This window comes from Bicyclus anynana, chromosome 4 (genome assembly GCF_947172395.1).
Source record: "Bicyclus anynana chromosome 4, ilBicAnyn1.1, whole genome shotgun sequence".
Taxonomy (NCBI): domain Eukaryota; kingdom Metazoa; phylum Arthropoda; class Insecta; order Lepidoptera; family Nymphalidae; genus Bicyclus; species Bicyclus anynana.
Genome location: NC_069086.1, coordinates 16,366,891 through 16,380,999, shown reverse-complemented (window position 1 = coordinate 16,380,999; position 14,109 = coordinate 16,366,891). Strand labels below are relative to the sequence as shown.

Sequence of the window (14,109 nt, the reverse complement as noted above, 5' to 3'; positions counted from 1 at the left end):
ACTAATTTCCTAACTTATCCGGACACATAATAATCTTTCTTTGAGAGCACGATTGCTGAGAGTGAAAAAAGATTGCGTGTTAGGGAGCAGTTGTGATTGATGATAGAATAACATTATTTTACCATTGGTTATAACGGTAAGAATTAAGAATACAGTACAGCACTGTTAGCATATGGGTATTAGATTAGACTACAAAATAATTTATATAATAGTACATATTATTTCAAACTACACACAATTATGATCAGCAACTTTTATTTTGAAAAGAAAAAGATGACTTTAAAATGTTTACAACACCTGCTTTGTGTGAATCGAATAATCGTTACTAATTATTGTAAGTTATATATAAATATCACATACGATTGTTTCTAGTTCAATAGCTTCCTCGGACTTGTAAGTTTTTTTAAGGTATACATCTTTCTTTTAATTTAGTAAGAATAACATTAATTAAGTTTTATATATTTAGGAAAATTATCTGTTTCTTCAGTTCAACTGTTACTACTAAAAAAAATAATCTGATACATGTTTTTTACGTGTCCAAGATCTAAACCATGTGTTGGTTCTTATTATTTTTCTAGGAAGTAAGCAGAAGTAAGCTTAAAGAGTTCAAAATTTTCTCGGAACTTAGAATGTTTTGGTTCATGTTATTTTTCTAGACCTAACTCGTAAACGAGTTCTTATAATATGGACTAAAAATGTTTACATGTACTTTTCTAGGAACTAAACATATTCTGATTTATGTTGTTTTTCTAGGACCTGAGCATCATCGAGTTTATATTATTCTAGAAACTATGTTCTAGTTCATGTTATTTTTCCAGGATCTTAGCATATTCCGATTCATGTTATTTTTCTAGGACTTATGCATTTTCGAATTAATGTTATTCTAGGAACTAAACATGTTCTGTTTCATGTTATTTTTATAGGACCGAAGCATGTTCTGTTTCATATTATTGTTCTGGTTCATATTATATTTTTAGGACCAAGCATAATCCAGTTTATGTTATTAGAGAAACTAAACATGTTCTACTTCCTGTTCTTTATATAGGACCTAAGCATATTCCAATTTATGATATTTTCTAGGGCCTAAGCATATTTCAGTTTATATTGTTATAGAAACTTAACATTCCTGTTCTTTTTATAAGACCTAAGTTTAATCGAGATCATTTCATTCTAGGAACAAAACATGTTCTGTTACATGTAATTTTTCTAGAACCTAAGCATGTTCTGCTTCATTTTATTTCTGTAGGAATTAAGCATGTTCTAGTTCATTTTATTTTTCTAGGGCCTAAGCATGTTCTGGTTCATATTTTTTTTCCAGGACCTAAGCATGTTCTGGTTCATGTTATTTTTCTAGGACCTAAGCATGTTCTGGTTCATATTTTTTTTTTCCAGGACCTAAGCATGTTCTAGTTCATGTTATTTTTCTAGGACCTAAGCATGTTCTGGTTCATGTTATTTTTCTAGGACCTGTTCTGGTTTATATATTTTTTTTCTAGGTCCTTTAGCATGTTCTGGTTCATGTTACTGTTGGCGGCGGGCGCGGCTCACGCCCAAGGGCTAATATTGCCAGATTACGTACAGTCCCGGGAAGCTTACACACACATCAGATTATACATCTCCGAAAACTTGTAAGTAATTATAGCAGTTTATAGTAAATACTAGTGGACGCCCGCGACTTCGTCCATCATTAATTTACAACCGATATTTAGCTTACTTCCTCTCAGAACAACAGGAATTAGGCTAATAGTCCACCACGCTGGCCACGCAAATGCGGATGGCAGACTTCACACAGAGAATTGATAAAGTTCTCAATTATGCAGGTTTCCTCATGATGTTTTTCCGCCACCATTTGAGAAGCATGTTAAGCCGTCACTCCAGGTCACTATCATTAACATTTAGTTATCGGTAAAAAAACATCGTCCACAGCTCCTCATCTCCTCTCTTGTAAGGATGAAGGCCTGGTCTGGATATTTTATACTATAAATATCTTACGTGCCTTCAAAATCACCGCAAAAAGTGATCTGAATTTAGCTACTCCACACACTTGCACAATTTGTGTTTACTTACATTATATATTTGTGTATATATTATAGTTTTTACACTTCCTGAACACACAACTCGATATTGTAGACATTTAGGTATTATATTCAGTAAGCCAAAGTAATAAAAATTGTCTTTAAAGCCTGTAGTTTTTTCCCCACCGCTGAAAGCGAAAGAAGTATATAACCATTTATTCTTTGTATTATCTAATGTACCAAATCTAATCTATTCCAATACTATGAGTGAGTTCTGAGTCAATTTCTGAAGTTTTCTCAATTCTCTGTAATCAATTTATTTTCTCACTACATCTAGACTGTGAAACAAGTAAAATTACAAGTTATCAACTTATAATATCACATTTACTGACTGAAAAAGCGCTTTAAATTAAGACAATTATGTACATTTGTCCGCCTCAGTTTAGCACCCATCTCAAGTATAAAATATCGTTGATTAAAATAGTCTAACAATGAATAATGGAGGGTAGCCGGAAACGAATGGATGAAATCGGGCAAATACAGGGAGTTGTGGAAGAAGATGGAGGAGGCCTTTACCCTTTTGGGGGTTCATATTTAAAAAGAACATACTAATATTAGCAACATAATTTAAGAACACTTACTAACAAACTTTTGAAATGTAATTTAGAAATGTAAATCTATACTAATATTATAAAGCTGAAGAGTTTGAATCTCAGGAACTACTGGTCCGATTTGAAAAATTCTTTCAGTGTTAGATAGCCCATTTATTGAGGAAGGCTTTAAGCTATATATTACCCCCGTATTCGTACGGGAACGGGAACCACGCGGGTAAAACCGCGCGGCGTCAGCTAGTCTGGAATTTTCTAGTCTGGCTTATTTTATTTATTTATTTAATAATGATGATGGTTAATTTATGATTCCAGACCTCCGCAGCACACCAACGATTATGACCCCAAAGCCAGCAAGTATTACTCCTTCAGCATCCTGGCGGGAGTGACAGCAGCCCAGGCGGTCGCCAACAGGACCGCGCCTGACTACGACCCTCTGCTGGTGTTGGACCACAACGTGCCGCTCGCCTGGAGGAACTACAACAAGATAGCGCAGTCGGCACAGGCTCTGTTGAACGAGGCTTCAGCTAAAATTAGCATGGTACGATGTTTTAACACGCCTTTAATGACGGTTACGAGAAGCAAGGCAGTCAGCAGTGACCCTGCTTTCTGTAATCATGTACGTGGGTTCGATTACCATGACTGAAAAATAGTCGTCATTATCAACCCATATTCAGCTCACTGCTGAGCTCGAGTCTCCTCTCAGAATTAGAGGGGTTAGGCCAATAGTCCACCACGCTGGCCCAATGCGGATTGGCAGACTTTACAACCGCAGAAAACTAAGAAAATTCTCTGGTATGCAGGTTTCCTCACGATGTTTTCCTTCACCGTTTAAGACACGTGATATTTAATTTCTTAAAATGCACACAACCGAAAAGTTGGAGGTGCATCCCCCAGACCAGATTCGAACCGAAATCGGAGGCAGAAGTCATATCCAATCACGTATCCTCGAAAATCGAAAAATATCGAATAATAGTAGCGAGAAGGTATCCATGAGAAATTCCCCATACATGTACATTCTTGTGTATTAGCTTCACTTCACCATTCTTTACTTATTTCCAATGGCCCTCCAGTATGGGAAAATATGAATATTTCTGACGATGTTTCATTTAATTTTTGTTTTTATTTGTTTATTAGGCAGATTGTGATTATAGTCATACGATGTAATTTAATGTACATAATATTGTTATACAGTACAGAATATTGTATTCTGGCAATTAATTAATTTGATTTGGCTAATTGAAATATGTCTCTCTTCTTCCAACGCAACGATATTGGTACGGTTCCGGCCTTCATTGCGCGTGGTCTGTTATCATTTAACCGTTTTTTTAATCAATCAATAAATCAATTTGTTTATTTGCAGATACATGCATTATATATACAGGTGGTCGGTAGATGTATATAGTAAATGTATCTTGCCAATTAGGCATGCAAATTATTTATTAAGTATTTAATGATTCAAATGACAATTTCACCATTTAAAAAACAAGTACCTTTTCATTAAAGTTGTTTCCTTTCACAGATCGAAGAGATGATCGACCTATGCGGCCCGGTGAGCCCGCAGCAATGCAACGCTGAGGTCCAGGCCAAAGTTATTCAAAATCCGTTCGCGTACCAGCAACCCGCTGACCTTCTTTTACTGCTCGGCACATTCTCGAAAGAGTTGAGAAGTTCAGAGCCCGTCGTCGATATCGTCACCCAAGAGAGATCCGAAATCCCTTTCTTGATTAACAACGTTCATGATCCGAAGTACAAGACACTTGTGGAAGATTTGGATAACGCGTATCGCAAAATGAGAGAAGTGCAGTTCAGACGGTATAATCCGGGCGGCAACAAAGTCTCAATTCTCTTCGGATGAAATGTTCAATACATTGGAGACATATCGAAATTAATGCGGACTATTTGGAAATAAATGTGTGAAAGTTATTCGATGACGTTGTTTTTTATTTTCGTCAAAATCTCTACCATAGATTACTTTCTTTTTTTTAAGAATATTCACCATATCTTTTAAACATGACTAATATTCCCATTCCCCTTCAACTAGTCGGGAAAGACTGTATTAGGAGTCGATACGACAATAGACCTACAGGATGGGGATCGAACCATCACCCCTCGGTGATGAGTCCGACCGCTTTTACCGTTGAACTATTGAAGCTCTGACTTTGTTATTAGGTAATAACTACTACTAATACATTATTAAACGGTTAAATACCGTTTGATACCAATGAAAATACCTAGATGAAACTTCATTTAATAAAAAATTAAACTTAAAAAATAAATAGTCAATATTCATTTATTTCAATTAGTCTTAGTTTACAAGCACTTTTGAAACGTCAGGTAATGAGATATAAAATTATGGTAATAATGCGACTTTTCTATAAATTTGCGGTTAATAAAAACTTAGAACTTATTAAGATGGAATGGTTTATTATAAAAACGCATGCAATTGCCCTTAAAAGAATTACTAATACCTAGTGTGGTTTGCAACAATTTTTATTTCTGACATTTATATAATTAATACAATCACACCTTCTTTTAAAATTGCTTACGTTTTAATGTTCATACACTATATTCTCAAATATATACTGACTATAAATAAAATAAAATAAAAAAAATATTGAATGACTAAAAACTATATTACACTAACTTGATATATAGGTAATGCAGGATCATGTAACATTTAGGGCCTTTCACAATCAAATTAATAAAAATTCAAACACTACGCTACCAACTCGTACAACAATGAAAAAATACAGACAACTACTGGTAGCATAATAATTAGTGACTCTAAGGATCAGCTCAACATAAGAGCAGTATACTAAAACATAATTTAAAGGAAAGAGATTATTCCACTTTTCTTCAAACACTTGGCCACCGATTTATCGCCAGTGGAAACTATAATGCGAAACACATGGGGCTCAAGGCTTACAACATCAAAAAGAAGGGAATTGCTGGAATCCATCAAGAGACTACAACTAGGCTTTGTATCTACAGGTGAACCAAATTACTGGCCTTCTGATCCAAAAAAGAAACCTGATTTAGTAGTTCGCAGTCACAAAAGGAGTACCTGGCTCTAATGTAAGGTGCTTCTTTCTTCTTCTTCTTTAACCTCTGTCCACTCTCCAATGATCGTACTGATAAGATATTTACAAACTATAAGAACTTGTAAGCTGCATACAAAAAACAAGCAGGACAAACTTCAGAAAGATTGATTGCGGAATACCACTGACAATTGATTCTAAAGTAATTCAGGTATGTATCTTCGAAACATCGATGCCACACAAGCTACAGACTATTCCCTCTGAAAATCAACTAAAAAATTTAAAAGACCAACTGTTCATCAATCTCATAAAGTAAGTAAGTCTCTAATCCAAAAGTAGACGGCGGCAGGGCCAAAAGTGACCAAGATTAAAGCGTAACTATTGCGAAACATTTGTCTGGAGTATTTACTGTTAATGAGGGCTTCTGTTCAACTAAAGAAGCAATAGTAATTGAACTCCTGAATACACCCCACCTATTGGATCTGCCCATTAAGAAATTAAAAAAAATCAGAAGCAAAGACGGCTCTCATGAGTCTTAAAACTCACTAAGCCCCTGGTATGAGGTCTTTACCAGGGCCAAATAAAATATGCGCGAGTGATATTATAAGAGTTCCGTTTTTGTACTACGTACGTTCGGAACTCTAAAAAAGGCAACAATTTCAAGAGAACTACCAAACGTAAACCATGGAGACATTATGACTAAAATTTTTAAAAGTAAAGCAGGAGTCCCTCAAGGCAGAATAACGGACCCCTATCTATATATATTATATCTGATTTACACCTTTGATCTTCCAAATACAGATAATGTATTTACCGGCACAAATGCTGACGACACAACCACTTTAGCAGCTGATGCAACTTTATCTGGAGCTTCTCTAAAACTACAAGGTACTTTGAACAGTTTATCGAAATGGTTAAAGGACTGGAGAATTAAAATCGAATCGAAGTACGTGCATGTGACTTTTACACTAAGGCGCGATACGTGTCCCGAAGTGGAACTCAATCACGTTAAGATCCCTCAGTCAGATAATGTCAGATACTTAGGTCACACACATCTTCACGAAAAGAAAAGCCCTTGGCCAACAAGTGAGGAGGCTTCGTATTGGCTCTTAAATCGAAAGTCCCAACTATCGCTGAAAATAAGCTTTTATTAGACAAGGTCATACTTAAACCGGTATGGACGTACGGAGTGCAACTTTGGGGTACAGCATCAAACTCGAATTTAGAAATTCTGCAACGGTTCTAATAAAAAATGCTTCGCACGATGCATATAGTATTATTTTTTAAATTTTAACTTTAATTTTTTAAAAATTAAACCTATAAAGACAGAAATAGTATGTTGTTAAAACTATAAAGACAGAGTTAGTTGAAATATGTATGTAAGAAAGTCTGCCATTTTCAGGGTTCTGTAGTTCACAAGGAACCCTTGTAGTTTCACCATATCTGTCTGTCCACGGTTTAGCGCAGAGACTATTACCACAGAAAAAGCTGTAAATTAGCATGAGTATCATCATTCAATTGCCACATCGTATTTCGTATGTTTGTTATTTAATTTTGATCGAATTATCTGAAAGAGTATTTAAAATAAGTAATAATTAATGTTATTTTTGCGGAGTCCTTGTTTTCTTCTTCACAGTGGTCCTGGTTGCAGCGATGAGCGACGTTTTCTGTGCAATGCTCCTCCACTTTTGGCGATTGGCTGCTTCATGGGAACATTCCACCATTTTTCTATTATTCCATTGTTCATTTGATAGGGATTCCAAAGATACAAAACATTAGTACATTATTTTCAAAAACTTCCCCACAACTGATATTTTATTTCTAAAAGGGGTTGATTATGTAAAATCGTTCTTATAAAATCGTTATATCGTCTTGAATAACAATATTAGTATAAATGTCATCTGGTGCTTACTGACAACCGTTCGTGGATATCATAGAGTAGGTAGATGACATTTCCCAGTTGACTTCGTAATATTTGTCAATAATGGGCTATAAGGAATACGAAAAGTGCGGTGGTTTTATTGATTTGATGTTTTTTTTAATAGGTCGATAATACCGACCAAATTAGTGAATAGGCCAGATGATCAAGAAATTGAACCCAGGACTCACGTTTTGTGGACCGAGGCACTACCAACTACCTACAACACAGAGGCCGTCAACATAGGTATTCTGATAAAACACGCAATAATTAAATAAACTAATAAACTAAATTAAATTGGTTGCATTTAATAATTAACTAAATATAGTACCTAAGTGTGTCTTATGTATAGTACCTAATTGATTTCATTATAATGACCGTAAAATATAGAATTTCTAGTGTAAAAACTACTGTGAAACTGTAATTAAATTATGCGATCATTAAATTAAAGTGTTACGCTAAAACATTTTATTGATATTTCAAAAATTTAAATAAAAAAAATGATATATTTTACCACAAACGATGTTATATTATAAATGAGTATTGAATTAATAATTTTATCTATTTTATAAGAGGGCTCTTCAACTTCGTCCAATCCGTCGAGAAATTCAGCCCGTCTACTGCTACTTCAATAAAGCAAATCAGTTTAAGAAAGAAACAGTTGAAGATACCTGTCCTTCATACAAAATGACGTCACTAATTACTCCGATATAAATATGAAATGCAGTGGACAGTCTTTCAGAGGACTTCTGTAATCGGTAAGTAACGATATCATCACAATTTCTGCGGGTCTTCATTTACATAAAAGAATGGTAATGGTAGATCCGATCGATAACTTGATTCCCGTAAATCATTTAATTATCAAAGCGTTTTAATTTTCAAAGCATTTATTTCGTTGAAATAACTATTTAGATGATCACAAAGACAAAAATACGATGAATAACGATATAGTGACTCATTAATTGAACGGTACACCGAGATACATAATAGGCCCGCTGGTGTGTTAAATCATTAATACACTAGAAATAGAAAATACCCCAAAATTGTACCCGGTTGAACGCCTATTAAACCCTGCCACATTAAAACTTAAATTAAACTCGACATTTTGATGCTTGATGGCTATAATAAGCTATTATTATAGTATTGTGATAAACACAATCAAATGCTTTGGATGGATCACAGAAAACGCCTACAGCATTCTATGATACAACATAGAGGGTGTATTAAATTTAATTATTTACATTTAATAATTAAATCAGTGTTCAAGTGTTGTTTTTTTTAATGTACGTAAAAATAAAATTTCTTTTGAAGACCAACTGTGAATCTATAATTATGTTAATATCGCTGAAACACTTTTTTGGCATTAACTTAAATAACAAAAAAAAAACTTAAAAAAATAACGTAGTGAATTTCACAAAAAAGTACTGTTAGTATCCCAGGAATTAAATAACAGAATCTACACCATGGTCAAAAATTACATATTCTAAAGTATAAAAATAATGGACCTAAAAATTCTGTTCACAAATAAACAGTTGACAACACCTGTTCTTCATACAAATTAAAATCAATCGCCACTAATTATTACTTATTCCGATATAAATATGAAGTATAGTGCACGATCTTTCAGAGGACTTCTGCAATCGGTAAGTCTATTATTATAATACGAGAATAAGAAGTCCGTCTTTTAAATTAACGATCTCGATTGTTTAAGTGTAAAGGGACTCTTTACAATAGTAACCCAGTTTTGATCTGTAAAATACAAAATTGCGTTACAAAAACATAAGCAGAATAGAACTTATTTAGAATACTTATTAGTACTTTGATACTACGATTGACTACTAGCTATAAATCTTCTGCACGCCACTGTTTAAATGTAGATATATTCTTTGAAAAACTAGAACAAGATAAGCATATGGGGGATATGATATGATGGATATGATCTCTGCCTCCGATTCCGGAGGGTGTGGGTTCGAATCCGGCCCAGGGCATGCACCTCCAACTTTTCAGTTGTGTGCATTTTAATAAATTAAATATCCCGTGCCTAAATAGAATATGAGGAAACCTGCATACCCGACAATTTTCTTAATTATCTGCGTGTGTGAAGTCTGCCAATCCGCATTGGGCCAGCGTGGTGGACTATTGGCCTAACCCCTCTCATTCTGAGAGAAGACGCTCGAGTCTTCTGTCAGAATGAGAGGGACAGCAGTGAGCCGAATATGGGTTGATAATCATGGGGGATACCTACGATTTTTCTAAATATAGATTATTTAAGGTAGGTAATATAATCTGTAATGTTTAGCAAAAATCTGATCTTTAAAATATTAATTATAGCAGCTGCAGCATTGAAAAAACTGATTCAAGATCGAAATTTTGAAAAATCCGAAAATTCCTAGGGATATTTTCAAGAGTATTCAAATTAATTTTAGATAATTAGGTGGTGTATTTGCGTTTTATCCACAAATTACGAGACACTTTGTAAATTCTTTGATAAAGTGATTATAATGTATGTGATACAGTATTTCAGGTCTGAACCATGTGGGGCTTGCTAGTGCTATTGGTGGCGGGAGCTCACGCCCTGAGACCTGATGATGCAGACATACCACCTTACGTCCAAGCGCGAGCAGCCTTCACGCACTCCCGGCTGTACCTACAGGAGAGCGCGTAAGTTACTTGATCTATCCTCTAAAAAAGCCGACGCCTCGCGGTTTTACACGCGTAGTTCCCGTTCCCGTGAGAATACAAGGATAAAATATACTCTATGAACGTGGCTTTCTAGTGGTAAAAGAATTTTCAAAATCGGTTCAGTAGATCCAGAGATTACCCCCTGTAGAATACCACAAACTTTACTTCTGTATAATATTAGTCGGTATACATAAAAGCGAAGATCACGAAATATCGGAATATACAAAAATTAAATTAAATTTGACAGGGAAGTAGTTTATTTATTTATTTATTTGGTCCACCAGTGACTGTCGCAGCTTTTACACAAATACAATCTAAAAAAAACACAAACACAAGGCTCTGCACAATCAAATGAAGGTAGACACGGCATGCACATTTCCGTAATATTAAAATAAATTGACGATTACATTAAATCAGTTTACATAAGAAAAAAAAATACATTTTACAGTAGTTTGTAGTTAGTAGACGTCCGTCTACTAACCGATAAGAATAAACAATAATTAAAAAACATTACCACAGTAAATAAATAATACTGTGACATTACCCTTCTGATGCAGTCATGTAATAAATAAATACACTATTGACGGCCTCCGTGGCGCAGTGATATACTCGGTTGATTTACAAGACGGAGGTCCTGGGTTCGATCCCCAGTTGGGCCGATTTAGGTTTTCTTAATTGGTCCAGGTCTGTTACCACCCTACTGGCAAAGACGTACCGCCAAGCGATTTAGCGTTCCGGTACGATGCCGTGTAGAAACCGAAAGGAGTGTAGGGTTTCATCCTCCTCCTAACAAGTTAGCCCGCTTCCACCTTAGATTGCATCATCACTTAATAATAATAAAAAAGAAACATCACTGATTAGTCCCAAAGAGCCTGTGTTAAGAGTACTAAGACTAAAGCTGCAATAGCCTAGCGGTAGAGGGGTCGGGGTCACCGAGGGGTGGTGGTTCGATTCGATCCCCGCCCGCTGTTCTATTGTCGTACCCACTCCGAATAAAGTCTTTTCAGACTAGTTGTAACGGAAATATTAGTCATATTTAAAAGAAACGGCAAATATTATTTATTTTAAAGAAAAATACTTAAAATAATGGATAAATACACCCAGACCACACTGGAAAATGTGAAGAATCCTCTGCCTTCGATTCGGAGTTCGTAGGTTCTAATCCGGACCGAGCCACGCACTGCCAGCTTTTCAGTTGTGTGCATTTTATGAAATTAAATATCACATGCCTCAAACGGTGAAAGAAAAACATCGTGAGGAAACCTGCATACATGAAAGTTTTCTTAATTGTCTTTGTGTGTGAAGTCTGCCAATCCGCATTGGGCCAGCGTGGATGACTATTGGCCTAACCCCTTTCATTCTGAGATGAGCCTTGAGCTCAGCAGTGAGCCGAACATGAGTTGATAATGATGATAATGACACTAGACAAAACCATTTTGCATTTGTATTTTTAGATACAGAAAGCGGGATCACCCACTGCGTCATGCGGCTGGCAACTTTATAATAAATAACTCATCCTTTTTGAATACGGTTAATAAAAAACTTCATTTCCCAGACCGCAAGAGTCAAAAGACATTACCAGCCCATTGTCCCGGCGTCACGTCGCGTTTGGTATCCTCGTTGCCGTGACGGGGACCATTGCCGAGAAATACGAAGAAGACGGCAAGGACAAGTATCTGGACATAATGGACGAGCAGGTGCCGTACGCGTGGCAGAACTATGAAACGGTGGCTAGAAACGTCAACCAGATATTAGCGGAGGCAAACGCTAAAATCCAACCGGTAAGACCTAAGTTTTAAAGCCTGACCTGAAAGCCTCCGTGGCGGAGAGGTGTGCGCGGTGGATTTTAAAGATCTGGTTTCGATCCCGGCTGAGCCGATTGAGGTTTTCATATTTGGTCCAGTTCTGGCTGGTAGGAGGCTACGGCCGTGGCTGGCTAGTTAGACGTACCGCCAAATTAGCGTTCGATGTCGTGTAGAAATAGATAAAGAATAAAAATGCTTGGAGGCCGTTGGATCAGCTTCCACCTTCACACAGGAAGTAAATACTATAAGAAATGTAAACAGTAATTGTTATCAATTGTAAATTATAATACTGTATGACTTTTTCAAAAGAGCAACTGTTGAGTTTCTTGCCGGTATCTTCTCAGCAGAACCTGCCTTCCGAACCGGTGGTAGAATCTTTACAAATAGTCAACTGACGTGTCAAAATTGCTTGTAAACTGAGCCTACTTGAAATAAATTATTTTTGATTTTGATTTTGATTAGAAAAGGGTGTGGATTTTCATCCTACTCCTAATAAGTTAGCCCGTTTCCATCTTAGATTGCATCATAACTTACAATCAAATGAGATTATAGTCAAGGGCTAACTTGTACAGAATAAAAAATGCTGACCAATATTCCCATTTGCCTCCAACTAGTCGGAAAAGACTATTAGGAGTGGGTACAACAATATCCAGGGGGTGGGGATCCAATAATGACTCGTCCCCCACCAAACCCCAGCCAAATCGATTCAGTAGTTTCGGCGTGAAAGTCACAAACATCCATGGGTACATCCGTACCAGTGGCGAATGGCGAATGCAATTATGAAGGCAAGCCGTCCCAAAGAACAGGAATTTTATACTGTTTGATACAGACTCTGGTTTCTGTCCAATACATAGTTATCTGTGTGTAAGAAGTTTTAAAAGGTAACCCGGGAAGGAATCTGCCTATATCGACTCTTCGCCGCTGATCCGTACAAACTTTCGCGTTAATAATATTAGTGGGATATTAAATAAATAAAATAACTAAAGTTTAAACTTCCAGATTACCTCGCTAATAGACGCAATATGCCGAAACTTGGATATAGAAAAGTGCAACATTCAAGTCAATGAAAGGATCACAAATTCCGACGCGTTCACCAAGCACCGGGCCAAGCTGCTCATAGCCCTGGGTAGAGTCTCACAGATCCTCACCAAACACGAAGATGAACTAAACCAAGTATCGAAAACCTTCAAGGTAGTGCCGTACTTATTGCAGAATTTCCAAACAATGTCCTACAATCAATTCATAAAAGAATTGCACAACGTCTATGTTATGCTTCGCAAATCTCGTCTTCGTCATTAACAGCATTTTGTGAAAAGGCTCGAAAGAGAATATGAATAAATCAATATGAATCATTCAGTTCGTGTTATTTTGAACCACCAATTTTTTTTAATTATTTAAAGGACGTTTTGTTTTAAGGTTAAAGTAACATTACTTTAATTCGTACCACCATACAATACTTGGGTAAACTTGCAATACATTGTTCATATATTTTTTCTCTCATTTATTTATTTACCTTTTTTTTTAATTTTTAACAACGTTAATATAACAATATGATACAAAACATTATTAAAAATTTATAAAAAAATGAACCCTCTCGCTGCGGGACATTTGAGTGCCCAAGCAACCGGTGGTCAGGGCTCCAGAGTGAGGAACCTCACAATACGCGCCGTCTCAAGAATCACTGCCTTCTGTATCCGACTCTTGATCCAACAGTAAAGTGAAAGCTTCTGAAGATGTTGGTCGAAGCTTTTCGCTATAAGACCATTGACTGAAACAACTATCGGAACAATAACAGTTGACTCATCTTAAGTATATTAATTAGGTAAGATTTCAGAAATGGATGAGACAGAGGACAGAGAGGAAATATTTTGATAAATTTTCTTTTTACATAAGATTTTGCTTTTTCGAATTTATCTGATTTAGAATCATTACAAAAATGACAAAAGAAATTATTTTCTAAACGCGTATAATTATTATAGGCTTAACACCTAGAAATATAATTCTTCTTCTATACTTATAATAAATCTGTAGAGAAGTCAA

The 14,109-nt window shown here is 35.9% G+C and overlaps 2 protein-coding genes across 3 annotated transcripts; both read left to right on the top strand.

Annotated features, from left to right (window-relative positions):
• Nucleotides 1–371: 371 nt before the first annotated feature.
• LOC112053507 (uncharacterized) lies at nt 372–4,549 on the top strand. Of its 2 annotated transcripts, XM_052891617.1 has the most exons (4): nt 372–408; nt 1,497–1,628; nt 2,939–3,164; nt 4,146–4,549. In XM_052891617.1, exons 2-4 carry the CDS (start codon nt 1,507–1,509, stop codon nt 4,479–4,481), a joined length of 684 nt encoding a protein of 227 aa, XP_052747577.1. In that variant the 5' UTR covers nt 372–408; nt 1,497–1,506; the 3' UTR covers nt 4,482–4,549. The 2 variants fall into 2 exon arrangements, with proteins under 2 accessions (XP_052747577.1, XP_023948712.1); XM_024092944.2 differs by lacking the exon at nt 372–408 and having other exon boundaries at nt 1,393–1,628.
• Nucleotides 4,550–9,123: 4,574 nt separating this feature from the next.
• Nucleotides 9,124–13,425, top strand: LOC112053506 (uncharacterized). The gene is made up of 4 exons (XM_024092941.2): nt 9,124–9,225; nt 10,099–10,243; nt 11,820–12,045; nt 13,069–13,425. Exons 2-4 carry the CDS (start codon nt 10,116–10,118, stop codon nt 13,366–13,368), a joined length of 654 nt encoding a protein of 217 aa, XP_023948709.1. The 5' UTR covers nt 9,124–9,225; nt 10,099–10,115; the 3' UTR covers nt 13,369–13,425.
• Nucleotides 13,426–14,109: the final 684 nt, after the last annotated feature.

Excerpts from the sequence above, each read along its gene's own strand:
- LOC112053507 (XM_052891617.1), top strand. The coding sequence starts at position 1,507 with ATGTTCTGGTTCATGTTACTGTTGGCGGCGGGCGCGGCTCACGCCCAA. Across the intron at positions 1,629-2,938 it reads TTATACATCTCCGAAAACTT|ACCTCCGCAGCACACCAACG; the intron begins GTAAGTAATTAT and ends TTATGATTCCAG. Across the intron at positions 3,165-4,145 it reads CTTCAGCTAAAATTAGCATG|ATCGAAGAGATGATCGACCT; the intron begins GTACGATGTTTT and ends TTCCTTTCACAG.
- LOC112053506 (XM_024092941.2), top strand. The coding sequence starts at position 10,116 with ATGTGGGGCTTGCTAGTGCTATTGGTGGCGGGAGCTCACGCCCTGAGA. Across the intron at positions 10,244-11,819 it reads CTGTACCTACAGGAGAGCGC|ACCGCAAGAGTCAAAAGACA; the intron begins GTAAGTTACTTG and ends TTCATTTCCCAG. Across the intron at positions 12,046-13,068 it reads CAAACGCTAAAATCCAACCG|ATTACCTCGCTAATAGACGC; the intron begins GTAAGACCTAAG and ends TTAAACTTCCAG.